The 26,661-nt window shown below is 35.3% G+C and overlaps 1 protein-coding gene across 3 annotated transcripts in view; it reads left to right on the forward strand.

Moving 5' to 3' along the window:
- Positions 1 to 2,195: 2,195 nt before the first annotated feature.
- RICTOR (RPTOR independent companion of MTOR complex 2) overlaps positions 2,196 to 26,661 on the forward strand; it is a 43,332-nt gene continuing 18,866 nt past the window's right edge. For 2 of the 3 annotated variants that reach the window (XM_086480379.1, XM_086480381.1), the window contains exons 1-15: positions 2,196 to 2,263; positions 3,202 to 3,269; positions 5,725 to 5,807; positions 6,445 to 6,532; positions 7,498 to 7,588; positions 7,723 to 7,789; positions 7,891 to 7,971; positions 9,819 to 9,919; positions 12,284 to 12,446; positions 12,842 to 12,943; positions 15,360 to 15,406; positions 17,711 to 17,846; positions 18,391 to 18,590; positions 19,643 to 19,769; positions 26,406 to 26,570. In XM_086480379.1, coding sequence (XP_086336505.1) covers positions 3,236 to 3,269; positions 5,725 to 5,807; positions 6,445 to 6,532; positions 7,498 to 7,588; positions 7,723 to 7,789; positions 7,891 to 7,971; positions 9,819 to 9,919; positions 12,284 to 12,446; positions 12,842 to 12,943; positions 15,360 to 15,406; positions 17,711 to 17,846; positions 18,391 to 18,590; positions 19,643 to 19,769; positions 26,406 to 26,570 — 1,485 coding nt within the window. In that variant the 5' untranslated portion in view covers positions 2,196 to 2,263; positions 3,202 to 3,235. Of the gene's footprint in view, positions 2,264 to 3,201; positions 3,270 to 5,724; positions 5,808 to 6,444; positions 6,533 to 7,497; positions 7,589 to 7,722; positions 7,790 to 7,890; positions 7,972 to 9,818; positions 9,920 to 12,283; positions 12,447 to 12,820; positions 12,944 to 15,359; positions 15,407 to 17,710; positions 17,847 to 18,390; positions 18,591 to 19,642; positions 19,770 to 26,405; positions 26,571 to 26,661 lie in introns of all 3 variants that reach the window. The other variant, XM_086480380.1, reaches the window with a different exon arrangement.

A 26,661-nucleotide genomic window follows, 5' to 3' on the forward strand; every position in this document is an offset into this window, starting at 1 on the left:
ATTGAAAAGTGACTTGGTTAATGGATGCAGGTCTTCTTTTCATCTTTCCAGTTTAACATGTGTGTATGATTTTTTTTTTTTAATTTTATTTTTGTGCCATAGATTTACGATTAAGTTGAATTACACTGCAGTTATAGGAAGATCAGGTACTATGCAAGAGGATATAGGGGTGTTACTCAGAGTTGCCTTCCAAATACTATAGCAGCTTCTTCTGTTGACTCTTACTTTCTGTAGTCTGTACCAATCTCGGGATCTGTCTACAAAACAGGAGATTTTAGTCCTGGCTAGTTAAACAGTTGAATAGATATTGAAGAATCTGCTGCAGTATGAATGAATCCTGTAGAAGAGTTTGTAATCTGCTCTGTCATTGGATAGCATTCCTTGTTGATAAAGAAATTCTTGGGGGGGGAAAGAAAATCAAAAAAGTAGCCATAGTTCTCTGCAATAGTCATCTTTCTAACCCTTTCCTATTATGATAAAATAATACAAAAATGAAAATCTGAAGCAGGAAGAGAATGATAAAGTGCATTGACAAACAAAGAATTTGAAGAACAAAAGAAATAGTTTTGAGGATTTGCCAGGTACAACCAAGTAATAGATGGAAGTGATCTGTCTGGCTGTATCTAGGAAACAGAATGCTGGTGAATCTGTGAGTATATTTAGAGAAATATTATGAAGAAACCAGAGGGCTTTTTCTTTTATTTTTGGCAGATGATCACTGTGAATGCTTCATTGTTCCCCAGTTCTATTACTAATTCTTTGATAGCAGTTGGAAATGATGGTCTTCAAGAAAGAGACAGAATGGTTCGAGCGTGTATAGCCATTATCTGTGAACTAGGTAAGATAACTGAAAGCTAAGTAAGAAAAATTTTTGATGCAGTTATCATCAGTTTTTGAAGTAATTCTCTTCTATGGGTTCGTATTAAATAGATTGTATTCAAATAATTAAGGGTATTTGTTTAATAATGAATTAGATGCTAAATGTTCTTAATGTCCGTTTCATGGATTTTAGTCATCAGTTTGATAGAAAACAAAATCACTTTAACATAAAATCAAAATATCTTAAATAAGTACCTGAAGATTTCAGGTGCTGTTCTTCCCTTTAAGACTTGCCAGTTTTTTATTTACCTTAAAGATGTTTCCCTGCTGCAGCTGATGTCCCTAAAACTAATGGATTGCAAGTAGGGAGAACTCCATACATGAGATGTTGACAAATGTACAAGTGTTCAGAGAACTACATAACATTTTCCTTTAAAATTTTTTTACAGTGGGTGCTGTGGTTAGCTGGCTTCTGGAAGTCAGTATTTGTGTCCATGTAAAGGCTGTCTAGACAGTGGTTTATACTAACTCCATGTATTTTTATGTGGGTACTGATCATTGAAGTATTTTCAGAATCTATTAATGAGAAATAACTTCAGCAATGTTTTCAAGATGCAAACTTCTATTTTAAAGGAATAAACAATCTGTTACTCTTTTATATTCTAGTGTAAATATTTTATCTAGGTCAGTCCAGTCCAGAAACCACTGTATGGAAACTTGGTTGGGAAGTTGCTACATCATGGTGACTGACTGACCAGTATTTTTTTTCATGATAAATTAGTCCAGTTCCTCAATTTGTTGTTAATGTCAGTCAGTTCCGTTAAAAACTTTACATGTGCCTCAGCAGTGTTCAGGAAGAAAAAGATGTGTGTACTGAAGAGATGACAAGTTTGTCATATTGGAAGCTGTGAAATGTTTTCTCTCTTATCACTGGCCAAAGTGACCTGTTTTTCTTTATTTAGCACTTCAGAATCCCGAGGTGGTGGCTCTTCGGGGTGGTTTAAGTACCATCTTGAAAAATGTGATTGATTGTCAGCTAAGCCGAATAAATGAGGCTCTGATAACTACAGTTTTGCACCTCATTAATCATCCAAAGACCCGACAGTATGTGCGAGCAGATGTAGAATTAGAGGTGGGTTCAGTTTTACTTGTTTAGTGACAGAAATTAAACATTGTATTACTAATGAAGATGTTTAATTTTTATCTCAGATTTCACCCTCTGTGTTAGTGCAAAATGTTTAAAATATTTTAGGCTAAGAGCATGATGATTTACAAAACAGGAATAACATGACAGATTGGAGTGGGTCTGAGGAACGGGCAAGACCCATTTAACTGTATTCTCATGTGAAAGTAATGCATGTCTTTCTTTTGTTTAGCGAATTTTAGCTCCTTACACAGATTTTCACTACAGGCATAATCCAGACACAGCAGAAGGACAACTCAAGTAAGTGTTAGTGCTGCTATTTGTGCTACCAGTTGTGTTCATGGTATTGGAATTAAGATATTTTTCTTTTCAAAGTGAAAATAAAAGCAATGGCATAATACTAAGCTACTTGAGGTTGAATACAGTAGGTTACAATGCAGTTTCCAAAAATATTGTTGAGGATTTAAGATTTAAAAGGGCTTGTTTAGGCTGAAGAAGATTGGGGGAACCCCTCCCCCAAATAGCAGCCCTTCTAATACCTATCAAGAAGATGTAGCAGTTGCCTTTCATGGTGGTAAAAGGTGGACGGACAAGAAGCAACAGAGGAAATTGAAACATGAGAGGTTTCAACCTGATATAAGGGCAGGGGTGGGAATTTTCTGAGAGGCCAGACAAGTGTTAGAACAGACTGTCCGGGAGAGGTCTGGCAGCCTTTGTGCTTGCTAGCTTTTGAGACCCAGCCTTGAATGTGACTTGGTCAGGTCTCATAGCTGACAACTTCTGTGTGCAGGAATTTGGACTAGAGACTTCCTGAGATCGTTTCCAACTTGAAATATTCAGATTTTTTTGACTATCAAATAGCCATATATGCTTAAGTCTGGGTAACTGAGTATGGTCCAAATCTTTAGGTCCCTGCTGTAGACTCACTGTCAGTGGAGGAACAGAGTGATTCACCTGACCATATATAGGTGTTTGCTCTGCAATGTTATCCTCCTACCATGGGAACTCCCTTGAAAAAGGAAAAGTAACAATACTTAAAAATTCTAATCTTTGTGTGTGTGTATGGACATTGCATAAATACATACACACACATACATGCATACATAAAAGATTTCTCTTACTCTGGGTTTTGTCCCCCATCTAAAACCTCAGTTAACTACTCTTTACTTGCTATATTAATTACACTGTTTATTTTATAGTAATTAACTGTATTGTGACGTTTGTTGTTTTAATGACAGGGAGGACAGAGAAGCACGATTCCTAGCTAGTAAAATGGGAATAGTGGCAGCATTTCGATCATGGGCAGGTAAGATTTTTTGTTTGAAGCTGGATGATTGGAAGGGGAATTTGACTTCCTAGTATAAGAGTGCTGGTTTTGAACACAGAATCTGTCTCATTTGATGTGTCTGATTTTTGATAATACCTTCCTACAATGCTACTAAGATATGTTTTGATATTGTAATATTGGAGGACGCATACATAGGTTTCTTTGACTAACTCTACTGACAAGATGCAGTTTTTCCCCTCTCATATATGATACCATGTAAGTTGTACCTTGATGGTGCTTACAGATGTTTGATGGGTGAGAGGATGCTGAAAATAACATCATATGATAAGAGTTTGCCTTTAAGATGGTTCTGCCACTGTAAATAAGAATCTTTTGCCTATGTGAAGAGATAGAAACAGAATAGTTTCACTAGCACCTGCTTTTACTAGGTGTCATAGCTGAAGAGAAATTGCAGATAGAGTTCAGGATTTCTTATGTAAAGACATTAGTAAATGAGAAAAAGCAGTGGTTTACATTTTTCTAAATACTTTCTCTCCAGTATTACCATATTTAATATGAAGATACCGCCCCAGGGACTGCTCATTCTTTTAGTCAGGTCTTGCAAATAAATTAAACTGGTTGATATTACCATTTACCAAAATTTTGAGTAGGATTTTTACAGGCTATACTTAGGAAAGATTCAGAGCTATATAGAAAGCCTTTTTCATTGTAAAACTGTTTGCTTTATTTTTAATGTTCTGAAAATGATTACTAAGCTTAATTTAATATCCAGGTGTCCTTCAGAAGTTTCTCACATCTGTTCTCACTTGTTTGGAAAGGAAGCTTGGGAACTTTGTGACTCCTTTGAAACTTCTAGAAAGAAGTTTCTGATAGGAGTGTTGCTGCATCTTCCCTTACTCAAACACTTAGAACTAGTAGCATATGCCTAAAAGGTCAAGTGACTGAAGAACAAATGTCTAGGGATATGTTACTTGCCATGGCACTTTCATTGTTACACATTCATCTTATTTTATATTGCATGTTATGTTGGAGACCAACATCTTAAATATTTTTAGTCCAAAAATGTCCTTACACTATCAGCCTTCCCAAAGGAACTGTAGCTAAAACAGGCTTGAGGGTGTTGCTCTTTTTGTTCTGGCTTTTTGGGTGGGTTTTTTTGCCTGTGTTCTACTGTTCTGCTCTCCTTATTTTCCAGACTGGGTTATTCTTCAGAACTGATGGTTACGATATCCTTTATTCTCATGTGTGATCATATCCTTAGAGATAAAACTGGGGTGTACAGCAATGCCTGCATGCACCCAAATCTATTTCTGCACTGCTGTGGGCATGTGGCCACGACTTGCTCCTGGAAAAGGCCTCTGAGGTGCACTGTGGGACATGTAAATGCCCTTAGTGTGTCTGTGGCCACATGTGCATGTCTTAAGTTTTTGTGACATGGAAGTTTTGAAATTGAAGACTTTCTTCAAGTTCATATAAAGCACATGTCATTAAAGTTAAATTTGTATGAGTGAAAATGAACAGATGAGTAGGTGATACTTTTCATCTCTTGGTGATTCTTAAACAGTAAAGCTTTGGGTGTCTTTATGATATGTTAAGACAAAAAGGTGTGCAAACCTGGATTCTTTTTGTTCATTTAAAGTTGCATTTTGGAGAACCTTGTTTGTTTTCTGGATGGTGTGTTTCTGTAAGTTTTAATTTCTGTGAAGCATGGAGAGAAGTAGTCAAGGAAGTGAGTAAACTTACTGTCTTTGCAGCCACATTCTTAATGAAGAGACTATATGAATTGAGGCTGAAAATCAATATAAGCCTTAGGTGGTATTCTGTAATGATTTGAAACTTTTCCCTATTAATATTGAAATACTAAACTGATTGAGTAAAAATACAGTGTAAAAGGACCAAACTGAAAGAGAGGCTCTGAGATTTTATGCAAAGTAAAATCTGCTGTTTTGAAACTTCTGGAGATAAGCACTGGTTATTCAGAAAAAGGTGTTTTAAAACGATTGACAGAAAATGTTATTCCACGTATGTTTAAACTTGCTGTTTCGAATTCACCTGATACTAAAATGAACTGAATAATTTTTTAGTTAAAGGTACAGCTTTTGATGCAGAAAATTCTCACAGTTCTGCCAAGATGGTGCAGATCTTTCAGGTTTAAGATTCTTTCTTTATTGACAGTTGTCTTTTCTTTCTGCCATTTCTTCCCTGTAAATGTTGGTTTTGCAGATGATCTGAAAATACTGTTCACAGTAGAAAGGGCAAAAATAGCTACAGTTTTTAATGAGGAAACAGTTTTGTGATTAGAAATTTTTGTTAAATATTATTGATTGGAAAGAAGATGAGATAAAGGTGAAAATGTTTAATTAATAATTTTTGTCATCTGTGCTTGTACTCAAACTGGAAATCAAATTTAATAATGTGTCTAATGCTTTTTTGTTTGGTGAGGGAATGTTACTATGAATTTAATGTTTTCTAGGTATTATCAGCCTGTGCAAACCTGGAAATTCTGGGATTCAGTCTCTTATTGGGGTACTCTGTATACCAAATATGGAAATACGGGTAGGTGGAAAATATTTAGTACTGATGTAGGAATAATATGGGATGTTTTTAATTAACTTATTCTTAACAATTTATGTTATGGTTTGAACGCAGACACCAATTATGAGCACATTACCCTCAAGTTTATTTGACCCCCAGGTTCAAGTCCATTATAAAACTCCTGTGAGAATGGAAGCACACGCTCTAAGAGGAGAGAATGGAGGAGAGAAAAGTACATAAACTAATTTCTTACTGTGGTCACAAGTCAAAGCAAATTCACATTAGCTGCAGTTACGAGTTTAAAGCATAATAATCAAGAGTTGAATCAGAGATAAAGATTCTTTCCAATTATCTGTTAAACCAAGAAGTTGGTGTTGACAGAAGTAGCTGTTCTAAAAATCTCAAATCCAAGTAGCCTGAGCTCCTGTACAATTCCTGGTGACAGTAAGACACAGTTCTAAAGTAAACAAGCTCCTTCCCTTCTCTTCTCCAGAGTATTTCAGTTTATGAAAATAAGCATATTTCCAGAAAAAGAAACACTGAAACAAGTACACCGATTTTAGCATTCTAGAGAAATCTCAACTTCAATTATTAATTGTGAACAAAATGACAATTTTTGTAAATCTATAAAATTCCTGTTGTGGTTTTTTTTTGGTAGCGAGGTCTGCTTGAAGTTCTCTATGATATATTTCGCCTTCCTCTCCCTGTTATTGCAGAAGAGTTTATTGAGGCACTTCTCAGTGTAGGTAAGTATTTAGAACCAGTTCACATAAGAATTCTGTCTGTTAAGCTCTTCTGCAAATTTGAACCTTTCACTGTCTTCTGTGTTGTAAATTACGTCAATATTAAGTGTTTCATCACTGAGTTTTTGGGTGCTCTGAAGTCCTGTTTATGTTAAGTGATGTACGTTAGGTAAGAGATCAACAGTGGAGCATAATGGAGCATTTATGCAGAAGACACGGTAAACATATTACTACAAATTAGGCATCTTTGAAGTGTTAGAAGCGTTAGTAATGTAGAAGTGTTAGTGAATGTTACAGAAAAGTTATTGAACAGAGTCTTTTCTATATATCGTGTGTCTGCTAGCTATCTCTACTGCACCTTAGCAGAGCTTTACTTTTTCTAGAGCAAGTGTATGCTTTTTCATGTCTTTATACTTAACAGAGTTAGTCTTTTATCTTTAAAATTACTCTTGTAAACCCAAAAATATCCTCTACGTTGTCTCACAGTGCAAAAGTATGAGCCTAAAAGGAGCAAGTTTCAGCCTTTAATGTTACAGCAGTTCTCCACGCTCTGGTTATAAATGTTTTGTCTTGCAGTTGATAAAAGCTTAACCCTTCTTCAGCTGTTACCAGTAAATAAATCATTCTTTGTTGCAAAGTTGCTACTTTGTGACATATGAATGTACATTTTAAAATTTCAGGTGTTGTGGTACTTTCTGTTAAACAAGTTTAACGTGTTTACGAATTGGAAACGTCACTATTTTGGTTGATACTTAGATACAATCTTTGTCCAAACTTTGAAGTTAGCCACATTTTGTTCAGGAGTGTGGATTAGATCACTTGTTGGAAATCCCTTCTGACAAAATTTTCTATAATTTGAAACCTGAAATAACATTTGTTGGCAAGAACTGTTATTTGCCTACTGGCATTAAAATAACACTATAAAATCCAATGTTATATTTACCATTATCCATATTTTCTTATTTTAGATCCAAGCAGGTTTCAGGACTGCTGGAGACTTTCTGATGGCTTTGTAGCTGCTGAAGCTAAAACTGTATTACCCCATCGAGCCAGGTCAAGGTGAGCATTTAATGAACTTAGTCTCAACCTCTGTTTTTGTTTCGTGGTATTGCTGACAAAATACTTGTTCTTGTCTTGCAGACATGATAAGAAATGAACTTTCTAAACTGTTCCCATACTTTTTGTCTCCTTAGGCCTGATCTCATGGATAATTATTTGGCTTTAGTGCTTTCAGCTTTTATTACTAATGGACTTCTAGAGGTAACTAATAAGTTTGACTAGATCCTTGTGACTTTTTTCCTATAAACATTAAAATAAGCTATTATACATTAAATGTTGTAATAATTTTGTAACTTTTGAAGGGACTGGTTGAAGTGATCACAAGTAGTGATGACCATGTATCTGTCAGAGCAACTATCCTTTTAGGAGAACTTTTGCACATGGTAAGTAAAACATTTTGCTGAGAATAAGTAGTATTAGTAGCTAGTTGTAAATAGATGTTTCCTATTATAGCTTTGAATTTGTGTTAGAAACTTGGAATATCTACTTTTTATCAGAATAGTGGGTTAATTTAAATTACATCTTTGGCACTTCATATATTAAAAACTATGAATCAATAGGAAGGCTGTTTGGAAAGTACTGAAAGTGCTGGAGATTCTGCTCCAAGGGTAATCCTTGGCTCTCAGACTCCCACCCATACACTTTCTTGCCTTGGTGGTCAGTAGTATTTTTAAGCTGGAGTCCTGCAAACTCAGCCGTCAGTTACTATGTTTGGGAACAGGACTGTTGCTGATCTTTGCTTTTCTTAGAAAGATGGTAGCCCTCTGGCAGTGTGTTTAGCTTCCTGCATCACAGGCTAGGCAGATGAAATTTTTTTCATGTTCAGCTTTGACTGGTTCACTTGATATTATTTGTTCAGGCAACTCTTAACTTAGTGGGGTGCTCTTTCAGCACTGCTGTGGGTGGTCCCTGCTACAGAGAAGCTGAAAGGACCTTGCTTCATTCTGCTTCCCTCTACCTAACGTATCTTTTGTAGTAGCTTCTCTCTCTTAACCTAAACTATTTTGGTATGGAGATGGTATTACTGTTTTCATATCCACTTCAGTGCTACCTTTCAGCTCCCCAAGGAGCTGTTAGTCATATGCAAAGTGATATGATTTACCTTTCTTGCAAAACAGTTTTTTCATTTTTCACATCCTCTCTTAATGACAAGAATAGCATATGCAGCAGAGCACTTTTTGATCAGTTTTCTTGTGGTCTTTTTAATCTTTTTTTTTTCCAAATAAACTATAAGAGAGGGTAAGATTGTGGAATACAACCTTATATTGCAAAAATTTGAATATGATTTATCAGACATGGTCTGTATTTTCAGACTGTCAGCTCATTTCAATGGTGCTTATGCTCCAAAACCCAAGATCAGTCTTCAGATATAGGATTGCTTATAATTCCAGAGTGTGTGTGTGTGTGTGTAACAAATCTGTTCTTTAGTCTCTCTGGTGATTTTTCTTTAAATAATCAATGGAATTCCTTGAGTATTCAGTTAGCCATGTAGTTTAAAAAGAGGAATCTGTAATAATTCTTGCTATTTTTCTGTCTTCCAAAATATTTTTGAATAAGAGTGACTGTTACTGACATTTGAGTATGCTGCAAATCATAGGCATTTTTTGGTTTTCTGAAGAGGTGATTCGTTAGTCAGAGATGACTTTATCAGAATACTGAAGAAATATTTGTACTTTTATTTAGTTTTAAGAGATTGAAGTAACTTCTTTATATTAATTATTCTTTAGTTTCCAAAAATATTTGCAGAACTACCTGTTTCCCAAAATAAAGGCAACTAAATGTCTAGTAACTTAAGAATTTATGGTAATTCATCGTATTACTTTTTTGTGCAGAAAGTTTTTAATAGAAATCATCATCTTAAATTGTATTTCTGACTTTAGATTTCTTTTTTTAGCACTTTTATACAGATGACATAAAGATATCTGATGCTTTGCATGTTTTTGCATGTTACCACTTAAAAAATCACCAATGCAAACAATAGAGATTAGAAGACTCTGAAATCTAAAATTGTCTTAAGTTACTTTCAGTTGTGTTTCTGATTGAGTAGTTAGATCAAATATTCAAAATGGTGTGTGGAATTATTTCTGTGACATTATGCAAAAGATAGTTTTATTTTCATGCATTTGTGAAAGTCTGGTGAAAAGTGATACATTCTTCAAATGTTGATCCTAAAGAGATGGCTGAAAATGTTGTAGTAAGTTATTCTAACTGGTCTTCTATTGTTTTTTAGGCAAACACAATTCTTCCTCATTCTCACAGCCATCACCTGCACTGCTTGCCAACGCTAATGAATATGGCAGCATCTTTTGACATCATGAAAGAGAAAAGACTGTAAGAATTCTAAGTTACACTTAAAAGCAAAAATATTTGCATCTGTCTTCCCCCTGCAGTTGAGCGAAAAACCTGCCATACAACTTTCTGGTGACTGAAACTACTGCTGTCTTTAATTAAAAACAAACATGTGCATATAGAAGTGCTTTGTCACACTTACTAGGGAAATAATTTCCAGTACATCGTTCCAAAAGTGTTTACAGTAACAAGTTTGAAATTTGAAAAGAGTTTTGATGGTAGATTTCAGAACATTTTTGCATAGATTGCAAGATTTTTACACAGAATTTTTCTTAAATGAGGTCTAAGGCACCGTTTGACCAAGCAACATCCAAGAGGTGTTCTGTGTGTTTGAACCTCTCCGTTGTTTCACACTTCTTTTTTGGCCTTTTGAAGCTATTAAGCTTTCAAAAGTAAAAAAGCCTGAACCATTTTTTTTCTTCTGTTGTTGTTTTTCTGTAGCTAATTAAATAGTAGTAGACCAAATCAGTGAGTCGTCATTAGTGTGAGCAAGAGCAAAATTTGTAATACTGGCATGGAGCTAGTTTTCTGGGGTTTATATAATTATTTTTAAACCATTTTTTTTTCTTCAGAAGAAAATGGTGATTGTAACAGTAGTATTTATGTTAAAACTTTCTGGTGCTTTTGTTCGAAGTTTGCACTGATAATTTTTTCAATTCCATTTAAATATAAGAAGGTAGGAACAGAAATTTTAAATTTAGTGCAGCATTCTGTAGTGGCATGTGGTTAAGCAGTATTAGGGACTGTTTTGCAGTCACATTGCCAATGAAATAAGGTATATTTAGGCATCCAAGTAAAAAAAAAAAGTGTATAGAAGCTTTTTTATTCCTCTTTGAACTAGAATAACTGATTTTTGAGATTGTAAAAACCTATAGGCTTTTTTATTTTATTTTAGATATTTTTTAGGATTTCTTTGTGCATCTATTAATCTTGCAATTTAACCTCTGAAGTGCTCTGTCATAATATACCCTTTCCTAGGTGCTTGACATAATTTCTTTCTTCATAGAAGACCATTTCATTGAATGTGGTGGGGTTTTTTTTCTGATAGTAAATGATAGGAAATGTTTTTGTTAATTACTGTTGCCATTCCTGATCTGACAAGGCAGATTCTGATAAATATATCAAAACTTCCAATTTTGTCTTGTCAGTGATAAATTACAGAATCTTTCTGAGCTGCTTCTGCAAAATGGTACATGATACTTGCAGAGTACTTCCAAGAAAGGTAGTGCTCTTCTGCTTTTTAGTTTTGAAGGTTTATTATCTGTCAGTAGAAGATTTTGGTGTGTGAAAACAGTTATTTTTCAAAACAGGCATATCTGAAATTCTGTTGCAGGATATTTCACTTGGTCAAAGCTGTGGGATGAGAGAAGGGACAGAGAGCAGAAGGGGTACATTTGTGTATTACCTAGAGGTGTTTTTTTGTTTTGGCATTTGTGGACATACCTGATAAAGCAGTAAGAATTCCCAGTTTTGATGGAAATAAGTGTTTTTGTAGAAGTATGTAGGCAGGGGGATCTTGGTTTTGAGTAACACTCTGTTGTTTCATACTCTGAAAAATTGTAAGCCCTGTTACTTACTAAATTTCTGTAATTTAGGTAAGTGAACAAATTCAAAGGTATTTGTTTGTTTGAAGATAATATAAAATAAAAACACTCTCCTACCTATGAGAGTTTTTGTTTATGGAGAAGAAAGGTAAATTTATCTCCTCATTTTCAGACTACCTTATTTTGTTTACTCAGCAGGCTGCTTTTTTTCTGCCTCCACTATGTTGGAATTGACTGGTTTTGCCCTTGTCAACTGTAATTTCTATTACTTCCTATGTTTTCCTGGGAAACTTCTTAAATGCTGTTGCTGAACAGTTTAGATACAAAGTGCAGGAAACATACTACTGATGCTTCTGCCACCCTCTGGGGGAAATAAAAACAAAAGCAACAAATACTTTTAGTCAAAGTTGAAGCTAGCTGCCTTAACTCTCAGCTTTACTGCAGAACACTGATCTACTGTGTCACCTCACAATACTTACCAACTTCAAACTTTACAATATCTTGTATGACCTGTGGATTGCATGAATTGCAGAGTAGAAGAAAAGGTGTCAATAAGGCTCATTCTTCAGTACTAGAAATTCTGAAAGGTAATTTTCTATGTAATTCGGTACGAGACTGAGGCCTATGGATGAATGAAAACTTGATACAAGTTTTGCTCTTTTCAAGAGAATTGTTTTCATTTGCTTCAGAATTGTTGCTCACTTCTTTCTTGAGCTATGTTTATTTGCTCAAGATACAGCAGTTGCACTCCTTAGTTGGATAACAGTTGCCAAATACTGATATAGTATTTTTTTTCTTTTAGACGAGCAAGTGCTGCCCTCAACTGCTTAAAACGTTTTCATGAGATGAAGAAAAGGGGACCTAAACCCTACAGCCTCCATTTAGATCATATTATTCAGAAAGCAATCTCAACGCACCAAAAAAGGGATCAGTACCGTGTGCAGAAAGACATCTTTATTTTAAAGGTATTATCATTATTGATTTTTTCAAAACTGAATTTGACTTTGTATTTTGGAAACTTAAATCCTGCCCCCCAAACTTCTCTCTCTTATCTAATTCAGAGCCATTTATGTGATTTCTTTGTAATATTTTTTCATTTAATTGTCTTGTAGGTATTTGTGAATACTGTGCTGCATATCTAGAAATTGAGGAATAAAATTGCTTTTTAGGACCAATTATGATCCCTTACTATTAGATTCTTAATGCAGTACTATAAACATGCAATTTACTTTCAAATGCAGATTACTGTGGAGCATAGCCCTTTTCATGATTATTACATGAACAGTAAGTGTATCATGTGACAGGACTGAAAAAAATGATGCAAGGAAACTTACTGTAGTTTTTCATGCCTGTATTCCAGGATACAGAAGAAGCACTTGTCATGAATCTTCGAGACAGCCAAGTTCTCAATCATAAAGAGAACCTTGACTGGAATTGGAATCTAATAGGGACTATACTGAAGGTGAGATTGAAAAGGGCGTGATACTACTTTTATGAAATGCTTTGAAAAAAGTCTCCATTTCACATGTGAACTTTGACTTTCTATTGTTTATTTCATAGTATATCCCATAATCTGTTTTATTTCAGAAAATCAGTATCTTACAGGTTTAATCAGTCCTGACAAAGTCTCTTTGTATATACTTTGAAGCTATATGCAAAAATGACACCACCGTTAAATTCACAAATTTCTTAGTAAGCATGAATTAAATTTATATTACTTTATTTGTATAGAAATAGACTTTACAGAATTAGCTATAACAACTTCAAAGCTGCTAATACTTTATTTCAGTCAAGACTACCCAGGGATACTGTCTAGTTCAGTTTCATAGTAGATTTTTTTAATACAATGTGAGCTGAACTGAAGGTTAAGGCTGGAGGTGGGTTATAGATCAAACTTGAGATGCTTAAACTGAGACACATATGAAAACTTCAGTAGTATGCAATCTCGTTGTATGTTTTGAAGTAATACAAATACACATGTGGCATTAAGTGCACTATGAAGTTTGTTTTTACAAAATAAAGGAAGTATCTCAGACAGGGAGGGCATTATCTCAAATATATTTAATGCGCAGCGTTTAAGAGACTGACTTTTTTTTTTAAGCAGAAAACTCACTTTCTTTGAGTAAGAAAACTTTGAGTGAGTACTCAGTATAATCTTCAAACCAAAATAGCTCGTCATTCTGTGCATCCTTCTGTTGTTACTTCCAAGTAACATTTTCTTACTGTCTTCTTTACTGTGTTGTTATGAAGAGGGTGAAAGTACAAAAAAGGATTAATGGTGACAATCATAATCAAGATTATACATTTAAAAAAAAATAAATGAAAATAATAATAATATTTTTTAAAAACCTAAGTATTTCTCTGCATTTTTTTCAGGGACCTGTAGACTTGAGAGAGAGCAAGTATCTGTCTGGTGTAAAGACCTGAATATGTATATGACAGAAGCTTTGCTCCACCAAATTTTACTGTTTACAGGCTTCTTACTGCAATTACTAGATTTACTGGTTTACTGCGTATCTATGATTATTAATCGTAGAAATTTTTACCTTTTCAGTATTAGTTATTATCAAGGAACTGTTTTTCAGAAGCATGCTGTTAATAAGTCTGTGTAGTACCTTGACAACAGAAGTTTTAAGATGTTGGTGCTTTTTACCTGAAATTTAGGTCGAACTTGTTAGTTTCCCTGCTATCTCAAACCTCCCCAACAGTATATTTTCTAGTGTCCTGTCAAACAGCTGCTAGTGTCTCAAATCAGGGACATTCTGAAAGGAGTAAGAAGCATATGTGTTTTCTAGTTTAACAGTAATACAAGTGGTTAGAATCAAACTGGCCAACACCAGCATAAACCAAGACAGAGTTAGGGTGGTCCATCTTTAGTCCTCAAAAGAGCAGGATCCAGATTCCAGTGTTTGGACTTCGCTATCTCATGTGGCTACTCACCTCCCCTTTGTCGCAGCTTTACAGCTGTGGAGCATCAGCTTTCTACTCACCTTACTACTTGCTTCTCACGTGGTCCCTTACTGCCTTTTTTACTTGCTCAGCTTGCTGTCTAAGCTGCTAAAAGAGCAGCAAAAGTAAAGCGGTCAGGATGGAGGAATTATGACTTTATCATCAACAACAGAGCCTCTTTGTCTGGCACATATCTAGTGTAGTTAGTTTTACTAATCATGAACTAGTGCACTGGATGTCTTGATACTAGTATACCAATTAGAAATGTAGAACTGTATCACTTAGGTAGGAAAGAAGAATGTTTGATGCATTTTTTACCATCCCTTCCAAGAAGATACTTACTAGTAGCAACAAAAATAAATCTGAAACTGTAGAGACATGAGATGGCTGTAAAAACAGAGGAAAGTATAATAGAAAGAAAGGGTAGGTCCAGAAGAGAGTATTATGACTTTATGTGATCCTTCTTAAAACATAGAAGTATCAACAGAAGAGTTTAAATAGCATTTTAATAAGGAGTTTTTAAGTGAGTTATTAGAGAACAATGATTGTTTAATAGTGAAAAGGAAAAAAAAAATTCCATATTATGCCTATCAAAATTTTTTTGTTATCTGTGGAGAAGAAACTGAACAAAATTGTTTACTTTTCATTGGTTTTTCATAGTTGGCTGTTTTCATGAGAATTACGGCCTTGTACACATAGTCCCTGTCCTTCTCTAGAAAAATATAGAACAGTTCTTGGAGCAAGAAGTGTGAGCTTTTCAAAAAACAGAAAAAGGTGGGGGTTTTTTTTAGTTAACATTAGATTCAAGAAAACTTACACTTCTAATTAAATTAGGTAAATACAAGTACAATAGAAATGAGTAAATTTTAGTGACGAATCAAGGACTGATGTACAAGTTGCATATAATGCTATATTTGCTGTTTTTCTAGTGGCCAAATGTAAATCTAAGGAACTATAAAGACGAACAATTGCACAGGTATGTAAAAATTACATAGATTTCCTATGAAGAAAGAAGTTTGGAAAAATGGGGTTTTAATATTGCAATAAACTACTCCTTGGATATGTCACATTTCTAAACTTAATCTATAGATAAAAAGCAAAAAATGAAAGTTTACATAACTAGGTTGCAATATTTCTTTAAATAAGCAAGTCTTTAAGCTTTAGCTGTTTCTTTTCAATGCATGGATACTTTCTATATTTATTCCCTTAACAGGAATCATACCAGCTTTGCAAACACCCTATTTCATTTGAAACCTTACAGTATTGCCTCTTTATTTCATACATTAGTGTTTGATGTCAGCACTTGACAAGATTTGGTAGAATGGGTCCACAGTTGTACAGTTATATACTTTTCATCAAAACAAGAGGAAGTTACTTCTGGTTGCTATTAATGGAAAGGAAAGCATGTGTGATTTTTAAAAAACTTTAAAGAGTACAGCTCTAGTTCCTTTCATGTCTGTTGGCATAAAGACATTTTTATTACTTTTGTGTATGTGTGGTAATAGTGTTACTGATTAGTTCTTGGATGTCTCTTTTAACGTGCACTTGAGAAATTTATTAAACTATTTTGAAGAGCAATTCTGTATTTGTAGGCATGGAAAGCTACTTCTACAGGAATTTGAGGAAAAACCTAAAGCTAAAAACATGCCGAAAGGCTCACGCTGCTCCATTTTAAATTTTTACTAAAAAGTAATCAGGCTACTTTTTACATAGTGTCCCCAGCATAAGTGGTAGCCCCGTTGTAATCATAGCCATAATTTATTTTTGCATCTGTATTTTTTCTGGGTTTGTTTTTTCTTCCCCAGACATTAATTGCCAGTCTGTACTTTGTAGTAAAGGATTATTTTTGCAAATCTGATTTATAACATTGCTTCTCTAAAGCAATGTCTGCAGTCCTGGCTGTGACACCCATGCCCACCCCTCTACCTACCTACCTGGGACAGTTCTTGTTCCCTAGTTTTATGCTGCACTTGAGCATTGCTTAGTGCCTAAATAACTTAATTCCAGATAAATTGAGAAAATCTAGGATTTAGTTAGTGTAAAACTTTCACAGTTCAGTGACCGTTTTTGCAGGATTGCGTATTACATGCTTTAATGGCCCTAAAATGCTGTTGCTCTTATTTAATTATAAAAAATGAAGCTCTGAATCTTTCTAGTTTCACCGCTGACCATGAAAAATTTTCAGCCACTTTGTTTTTGAAGTGTAAAGTAGGTTTGTTGTCCCTTCATAAGTTGATGATTTTTTTTTTACTGGTAGTGTTCTTGTGATGATCTCATGGCTGTTAAACTGAAATTCCAGATATTTTTGGTACAGATTCCTTCATTTCATAGAGATACAGTTAATGCAATGTGCGTATATACACACTTACGTAAAAACATATATATGTACGCTTATAAATGTGTGCGACAATATGTGTAATATATTTATTGCTAATAAACCAGAATAAACTACATTTGACCAAACTTAAAGAAGCCCTCAAAATTTCCTTTATAATTGGTCTTGTGTTTGGAGTTTAAAAGTCTCATTTTTTTTAAGTAAAGGCACAGTGCTTTCATTAAGTTTTCTTAATGCTTGACGTATCTACCTTCAGACAGAACATTCTGTGTTATTTTAAACCACAAACGTGTGTTTAATTTTTGATGAAGAATTGGCAAGGGGAAGCTCTTTGCTGAACATTTTTAAGATTTATTCCTGCAATGCAAAACTCAAGCTATATTGCTCACCATGATTTCAAAAAGTCCAAGTGAGAGTCTGTGTTTGGAATCAGTGTGTTATGTTTCAGAAATGCTTAAGTGAGGTGAATGAAAATACTATTGCTGAATAAATACAGCCTTTTCCTGGCAGAACACAAAAATGTGTTTTTCACAGTAGCAATAACTATTACAGCTGAAGAAAACTCACATCTCAGATTCTTTTTTATGTCTTTGTAAGTCCAGATATTATAGTTTTTGAAACTCATTACAGAATAAATTACAGCAGAATAAATTATAAGCATGAGAATGAGAAGCAAGCTATGGCTTCTAAAAGCAGAGATTTTGAGTTCCTTTGCTTATTTTAAGTTACAGCATAGAAAACTCATTATACACACAGTACAGCTGCATCTCTGAAATCGTGTCTGGATAGACTCATTACTGCTACCTGCTACTCTTAACTTTCGAAATATTATTGCCAATAAGTTAATTTAGTGATAACATGTCTTTTCTACCAGAATCATTTTATGCTGTGAGACTGTCCTTTTCTTACTGAAAAATAGTGAATTCTTTTTTTTACTTTCCATAGATTTGTAAGGAGATTGCTATATTTTTACAAGCCTAGCAGTAAACTGTATGCCAACCTGGATCTGGACTACACCAAGGCTAAGCAGCTCACTGTGGTGGGTTGTCAATTTACTGAATTTCTTCTCGAATCAGAAGAGGTAAGAAATTTTCAGCTACAAGACTGGAGGTAGAATAAATAGTGCTGCTCTATGCCACTTAGAGCAAACCCCCTAATTTTAGTAAAGACTTCTGTAGACTGTGGATGTTAAATCTAAAATGATCGGTGTGATTAAGAAATAGAACTTAAAATCTTGAACTGTCTAGATGAGACACTGAGGAAGACTGTGCAGCTTTATTAAGTGCAACTTGGGGTTTTGGAGTGTGTTTAATTTTTGCTATGTATGTTCTTCCTTTCTTTACCTCCTTTCTTCTTGCATGCTAAAGACTTCTATGCCTCGGACTACAGGAAAATGTCATTGAACAATCCTTTTCCTGGAAATAATAGAATTGGTCCTAAGGTGTCTCCAAGCTGAACTTTTACTTGCTTTGAACCTTTTTCTTTAGTCTGAATTGTGTTTCCCAGCCAGCATTTCTATTTTGTATCTGTATTGTGTTTGTACATGTTAAGAAATTCAAAATTACCAATTTCAGTAAAGACACAGTTCGGTTACTGGTAAATGCTATTACTCTTTGTTTCATTAGGATGGGCAAGGTTACCTGGAGGAATTGGTTAAAGATATTGTACATTGGCTCAACTCTTCATCAGGAGTGAAACCTGAACGTAGTCTTCAAAATAATGGGTTACTAAATACCCTTAGCCAGCACTACTTTCTGTTTTTTGGTACTCTCTCTTGTCACCCTCATGGAGTGAAAATGCTTGAAAAATGTAATGTGTTTCAGTGGTGAGTATTTTTATCCTGTTTGAATTGTGCTTACAGGTATAATAGATACAAAAATTGTAAACTGTGCATGAGGACCACCATCTGTAAAGCTGAAAACTTTAAAGTTCTGTTGATTTACTTACAAGTAATGATCCCCAGTTGTGGGTTTTTTCAGTGGGGGGGGGTTTATTTAAGGAGTTGTCTTTTAGTCTGTCATTACTGAACAGATATGTGTGATTTTGTCACAAATAGCTTGCTTTTTCCTGTCTACACCTATCTGAGAGAAATCAGTATTAGGAAGGATGATACTGTACTGAAAAGATGGGGGGGACACACGACCCAAAGGAAAAAAACAAACAAACAAGAAAAAAACCCCAACAACAAACTAAAACCCTGAGAAAACAAAACACAAACCGCCAAAAAGTGTCAGGTATTCTACTGTTGTACCTAAACTTCAGTCCAATATGTTTGAGTGAAGCTCAATTTGAAGTTCAAAATTTTGTTCAGGTACAAAATACCTTCCTCTGGGAGTAGATTTGCTACTGGCTAATACCGGTTTATTTTTAACATAGTAAACTTCGAGCAAAAATTCGGGTGTTTTGATGAACTCTTTGGGTTTTTTTAATTGCTTTCATTGATTATTAGAATGCTTTTTTTTTTTACTGGCTTCAGAAAACTTGGTTTAGGATAAAATCTAGACAGTTAACCTTATGGCAAGCTTTATACAGAGAATGTTTTACAATGAGGAATTGTTCGTGGAGCTTCGTGAACATTATTTTTTGTACTCATAATCACTAATTAAATTATGCTGACAAAATTATTACAGAGCAATTATAAAAAAATACTGGTTTGGGGTTTTTCCTCTTGCAGTGCATTATTCGGTCCCCATTTGATTCGTATATCTGTAACAGTTTGAAGTTACTCCATTTCATTTGAGAGCTTACTTTGTATTCTGCATTAATAGAACTGAAAGTCAAATTCAAAGTACTTAATTTTAAACTATTGATTGAATAAGTAAGTGTGTTTGGGCTCAAATACTAATTTTTTTTTTCTCCCTCCCCTTCCTCCCTTAGTCTTCTTAATCTTTGTTCTTTGAAGAACCAGGATCACTTGTTAAAATTGACTGTTTCTAGTTTGGATTACAGCAGAGATGGGTTAGCAAGGGTCATCCTTTCTAAAATCCTGACAGCAGCTACTGATGTAAGTTCAATTCAACTTATGTTCTGTTGTTAATTGCTGCTAGATATCTATTTTGTTATTCAAGGTATATGATTTTCTTTTTAAGCTATTATATATCCAGAAATGTTTTTGGTTTTGTATTCAGAGAAATTAAAATCCTGCTTATGTAGCTTTTGAATTTCCTGTGAACTTCACACCATGTATTGTATTTGTGCTCAAGAAATTAAAATTTCAAATAGAGGTTTCGCTCATGTGTGAAAGGGTTTTAAAGTCTTTAAATGCATAAACAAAGTGTAATGTTATTGTCTAGGTCAGTGGACATCCTGAATCAATTGTGAAAGCATTGTTTTAACAAACAGAAATGTGTGTTTCTAGCAGTAATAAACAAGTTAACCTTCCAGTGTTAGATATTGGTTTGGTAATGATTGAGGTTACTGTGGCACAGCTGAGTAGAAGCCACAGCTTCTGGAATAAGGGAGTGGTTCAGTAACAGGCATTGGGATTTGTACTTCTGAATCGAAGGTGAGTGGAAATGAAACACAGGCTTACATAGACTTGGGAGAGGAAGCTCTTGGAACTTTCAAGAAAAGATAAATCATTGAAGCGTAACATAGTAGACAAGCAAGAATTGATGTCAGGGAAATGAAAATAGGTAAGCTGAAATCTAGCTAGGAAAGAATTTTCATTACTTCAGGGACAGCTATTTCTCTCGTCTGGACAACGCAGAATACATTCTAGAGTGGATACAAGAGGCAGTAAGGTAGATGCTAGCTTTAAATGTCTCATTGTATTTTGGAGGAGGAGAGGGAAAGAAGTTGAGGATATTTCTCTGAGACTGTCAAAGATTTGATGATTCTTATGGGTAAAGAGTGGAGTCTGAAAGTAACAAATATAGTTGGGGTTGAAGGAATGACTCATTGAAAAGAAGAGTGTGAGTCTTGCTACTGAACAATTTTTAAGTAATCTTTCAATGGAGTTATGACTTTGATATCCTTTCTCTGAAGTTATTTTATGCTTAGTCTGAGCAAGAAAACAGAAATTAGTATCTTGTGAGGACACATGCCTGTGTCTTTCTTAGACTTCTAAGCTCCTGTTAGATGACTGTCAATTAAGAGCAATTTAACTGTGGAACTTAATTTAGCTGTTTCTACTGAAATTGTGTCAATGAGTACTGTCCCCTGCCCCCCTCCACCACCTCCCAGATATTTTTACCTCAAAAGTTGGCCATACATGGTGGAGAGAGCACTCCAGCATTTCAGGTTCTTCCAAATGCAGCTAGTTAACAATTAGAAAAAAGTCCAGGCATGCTGTCACATGCCCTCAACAAAGTATACAGTTTATATATATTACACTAATAATTTGAGATATTTTTATTATGAATTTATGATTATGGTTTAGACTTCAGGAAAGATTTCTTGATTCTGGTATCTAAGGTATGAAGACTTAAATTCTGTTTTGAGAGAGATACTTGCAAATGTTTTCAAGCATCCAGTACTTACAGCAGAAGCTTTATGTAGGTAGGAGTGGGTTGATCTCCTTCCAAATGTTCCATAAAGACCTACTTTTCTACTTTCTCTTGGGAGGTGGGGGGGGGGCACAAAACAACAAACCAATGTGTTCAACTCTGATACAGGTATCACTAGCTGTGAGCAAACTGACGAAGTGGGGTGCAGATACTGTCTGAACATATTGTCCCAAGCATGTGCAAAGCCAGAAAGCAGTTGAGAGCTACTGCTGCTGTTAGTGATGATAACTAAAAATACTACTTCCACCTATTTGTAATTGAGCTTAATGAACAATAGCTACTAAACACTTCTTGTACTTCGGATGTGAATAGGATAGATGTCGGTCTTCAGCATCTTAGAAATTAAGAAATCTTGCAGAGCCTCCAGTTTTACCCATTTCAGTTCTGGTCTGTTTGGGATTCTGAAAAGGATTAGAAATGATCTGATTAGTGGCATTACCTTGACTGTTTAGTGCCAGACCTTGACAGATGTCAAAGTAGAAGTCTTTGGAGAAAGCTAAGAGACATTCGACAGGCTCAGAAACTTGAGAATGCAAGTTTTGGAGTTCAGAGTTAAAGATCTTTCTTGCCATATGCACTGATACCTTCTCACATCCGTGATATCTTAAGGTTTCAGCCTGCGTTAGCTGCCTGTGTCTACTGAGTTCTAATGCTTCCATTTTGCAGTCTCTTATGGATGCATGGATTTAGCAACATTGTCTAGGTAAAAGGCAGAGGTTAAGTAACTGTCTACTTTTTGGCTGTCACTGGAAATGTAAAAGAGTAGAAATTATTAGGATATATCTTCTCAACAGCCGAGCACTGACTTACTCTATAAGTAAAAGTGTAACCTTTCTCACAGGTGCACAATATGGGTGAGTAGTCCTTAGTATCAGAGTTAGATGTGAATTCAGGGATAGCAGTTTTCTAACCATAACAATCTCCAGCAAGTCCATAACTGAGAGGTGTTGTGACTTAAATTCTACTGTTTGGACTTCAGTGTTGCACTGAATGAGACTGTGCGCCAGTTTTTGTATGCTGCAATACCATGAGAATGCCTTCAAGATTTTATTTTCTTTTTCTTAAAGAATTTTTTTATATTTCTTAAACATATTACCATAAAAGTTAAATCTTGCTTATTCATCACAAATGTAAATGGATCTTTTAAGTTCAGAATACTAAAAAAGAAGGAAAATTTACTATTTGAACCTCTTAAATAGAGCCTGACTTCCATTGTGAAACATACTGAACACTGATCAATTAGTTGATCTGCTTGGTAGTCTTGGAATACATAGGGAAATATTTTGTGTACCTCATCTAAAAGAGGAGAATGGACTGGCTTCGCCAGCAGAAATAAGTCTTGTGTTTGCATGAACCACAGATGATTTCATACTTGGATAACAGTTCCTTAAGAAATTATTTTCCTGTTCTACTATGTGCCTAACCCCATATGTTCATATGGTGGAAATTGAACTGATGGGATTTTGAAGAGAATTTCTGAGTACTGCTTGACAAAAAGGCAAAATGTTTGACCTGTCCAAGAACCCCTTGGCGATGCTTTGTGTCCACAATATTGCCGCTGTCATCTCTTCGACAAAATGTGTGTCTTCAGTGTTAATGGTGTTTATGCTCCCAACAGAAAATCAAAGTGTAAAAAGCTAATCCAGAGGTTAAAACTTTTTGATTATTCTGGCATTACCTATATCCTTAGTGGTATAAGTGGTATTTTTGAACAACTGCAGTTGGCAAAACTATAAGTCTCTTCAAGAAATTAAAATCTTCATGTGAGGTGAAAGTAGTTGTCAATTCTGAGAGGATAAGATATGTGAAAGAATATGAAAGTACTGAACTGAGCTGTTTGCATGGGCAGCTTATGACTGAGGAGTAATTTGGAAGTGCCTCTGTTCAGATGTTAGGGGAAGGTATCTGCCATTTTCTGGGTTTTACGATCTGGAATTCTCAGACACGACCATTGTCAACAGCAAAAAAAAAGTAAAAAAAAAAAAATTAGCAAGCATGATAGGAAAAAAACTGAAACATGGCACAGTTTATACCACTCACTGCTCTGTCCCAGAAGAATATATTTTTAAATATTACTAGAACTGACATTCTGTCACCTTGTACAAGACAAGTGAATACTGAGATTAAAAATGAACATGCAGTTCAGTTCAAATAAGGCACTTACAAGGCCTTCCACCTTCCCTTTTCAAGGACTTCTAATGAGGATCTCATAGGATGAGTGGAGCCTGTGTAGTAAGCCTCTGAAAGGATTTGTATTAATTCATAATCCAGAAGATAAATGGTGATTTTGATTCTGTATGCTGCTCTGGCTTCTAAATTCTGTTTAAAAGCAATAAAAAATTATGGGACCGGACATAATTTCTGAAAAGCTGTGTTTTGTAAGGCAAAAATACCATCTCCAGTAAGGCTTCTTCCCTTCAGAAATTTTAATTCCCTGAGGCATTTGTTGATGAAACACCGTATCTGTTTATTTCAAAAGCTGAAGATGCTCTTTTTCTTGGGTTAACTGAGGTTAAAGCGTCATACACCTTTTAACGCTACCCAGGTTTGTGAAGCAGGTTTGTTAGCCATTTGTAAATGAGTGTCTCTAAACAAGGAGAAGTAATTTCTGTAGCCAGCTTAGCATTAGAAGGGAAGAGTAGTATTTTGGCATGACTATACAATGAAAACATTTACAGAGCAATATCCTTGCAGATCAGTGAAGCAGAAGCACATCTTAACCTACTTCCAGATGTACTTTGGACATTCATGCTAAAGCAAAGTAATACTGTCTCAGCTGCCTTTCTGCCAGTTCATGGTAGAAACAGCAGTGTAGCCACTGTGTCCTCAAGTGCTGCAGTTCATGACCTAAAATTTTATCTTCATAGTGCCTACATCTACCGGCATCTATGCTGAGCTGTATGTCATAAGCTGAGCATAGTGACATCTGACTTGCTTCTTCACTTCTAAGGGTCTCAAAGCCCTTTAATAGTTAAAGTAAGAATCTTCTGACAGCTTTAGTGTACAGGGCTTTTATCTATGTTTTTCATGTAGTTCATGCATGAAGGAAAGCGGGGAATGTCTGTTTCCTCAGATGTCTTCTACACTGGTTTTCCTATCAATTCTTAAAATAAAAACATTCCAGGATTTTACTTCATCTGGAAAAGCAGTGATGGGCTTCGTGGCTCTGATGTGGGAAATGCATACAGGTGATCTTGCTGCACAAAGGATGTGGCCCCGCTTGAAGACTTCAGGACTGTTGGAAATTAATGCAGTGGCTTTTCAGCCCCAGGTCTGAGGTTTCAACATCTTCGTCTGTTGAGTCATTTCTTGTTGTAAAGACCGTTTTCCATACCTTCAATTACTTACAACTGTGTTCTGATGTTCCTTACATCTTTTTAATTATTGTTCTTTTCCTTCTGATGGTGGTAGGAAAACTAGAACTGTACACAGTGTCCAAGATGTCAGTACCCAGTGGATTTACCTAGTTACAATGCTGATGCATTTTGTTCTGTTTACTTTCAGTCGTGTTGGTTGCCATTAAACTTCAATCTAATATTAGCCCCAAGAGCTGGCTTAGAGCCTATTGTGTGTGTAAAGCTGGGATTATTTTTTCACTTTAGCTCATTGTTTCAAACTTATCTGCAGTGAATTTTATTTGCCATTTTATTGTCCAATCAGAATCGTAAGTTCCTTCTTATCTTTTACTTCTCCAAACAGAAAATAAAAATTGTTCTAATTCTGTACTAGCTATCTGGATAGATGCATCCATGTTTAGGAAGTATTTCAGGAAGTGAACATTGTAATCTTTTGTTGTCTGTATCACACTCGATGTGGTTACAATAGTGACAACAGTTCTTCATGAACAGATTTTTAACACTTGAACTACATGACGCGGAATTCTGGTTTCATATTATTCTGTTATTCTACAGGCTTAACATCTAGATGAAGTGATCATTTCAGCATAATACCTCTTGTTCTCATTTTTAATAAATATGCTGCTAGTCATCTATTCCAAGTATAAGGCATACCACTAACAGGTCTTGGCAAGTGTGTTATGTCATTCCTGCCCCCCCTCCAAAAAATAAGCCTATGTGTATTGAATAAGTAGAAATGTGCACATGATATTTGAAGTTGAAAGAATGAGATGAGGTTTTTGAAATGAACTGTGCATGTTCATATTTTCTACTCATTTTCTTTCGAGTCCTGCTTGCCAAACATTTCTGGAGGGGGAAAGAAAAAGTCTAGAAGATATGGTTAACCTGGGTAGTGCTGTCCAACTGGGGCAAATTCACCTGTCTCTTGGAGTACAGATACTCTCAGCATCCCGGATAGATCGTTCTTATTTTAACATATAGAAAATGTACATAGTTGTAGCTATCACAGCTTTAAAGGTGTAGGGACTGAAGACCTGAGGAAAGCTTTTGAGTACCTTTCCTAATGAGCATACATTGTCAGGGTTGTTCTGGACTTATCTCAGGACAATGCAGCTTCTTGTAGATTAAGCCTGTTTGCTTCTGTGTGTATTTTTTCCTAATAGAAAATGGTGTTAATCAGTTTATGTTGTTTATTCAACAAGTTTTAAACAGCAGTACAGGAAATGACAGGGTGCTCACTTCATTCTGCTGTCTCTTGGAGAAATTCATGGTAGTAAAGTATTGGGGAAACTGTCTTAGAAAATAACACTTTTCTGTTTAGAAGGTCTTCTGAGAAGTTTTGAAGATCAGATACTTCTGGGAAACAATTTAAAATTTATTAAAATAAATTCCCCAGAGATTCTAGGATTTGCATGTTAAAGTTTTTTGCAAAACATAGCATACATGAAAGTACATGCAATTGCACTGGCCATTTGTAAGGTCTTTTTCCTGATAGTCCTGATGATTTTGTGTGGGGCTATCAACAGTGAATGACTGATGGATAAGGGCTTTCCAAGGAGACTTGAAGTGACCAGATGACTTGTGATGTCAGATGCAAGTTTCCCATTTGATAAGACAGACATAGCTCTAATAGACTGTAGTTCTAATACGTAAAGTGTACATCACAGCTGTTTGCTGTATAATATGGTAATTGAAATGTGTGTTTAAAAGTGATAAATTAACTACATTATAGCTATTTTTCTTCCATTCAAAAAAGCGTTTTCCTTACTTTTGCAGAGCTGCCGGTTGTATGCAACAAAACACTTACGAGTATTGCTGAGAGCAAATGTAGAGTTCTTCAGTAACTGGGGGATTGAGTTACTAGTGACCCAGTTACATGATAAAAATAAAACTATTTCTGCTGAGGCACTTGATATTCTAGATGAGGCATGTGAAGACAAGGTGAGCATCCTTTCCCTTTTCAACCTCTCTTTAGTATGCTACTCGGTAAGCTGTTCCCCACCCCCTCCTCCAGCAGCAAAGTAAAAGTACG

Source organism: Leptosomus discolor, chromosome Z (genome assembly GCF_034619465.1).
Source record: "Leptosomus discolor isolate bLepDis1 chromosome Z, bLepDis1.hap2, whole genome shotgun sequence".
Classification (NCBI taxonomy): domain Eukaryota; kingdom Metazoa; phylum Chordata; class Aves; order Leptosomiformes; family Leptosomidae; genus Leptosomus; species Leptosomus discolor.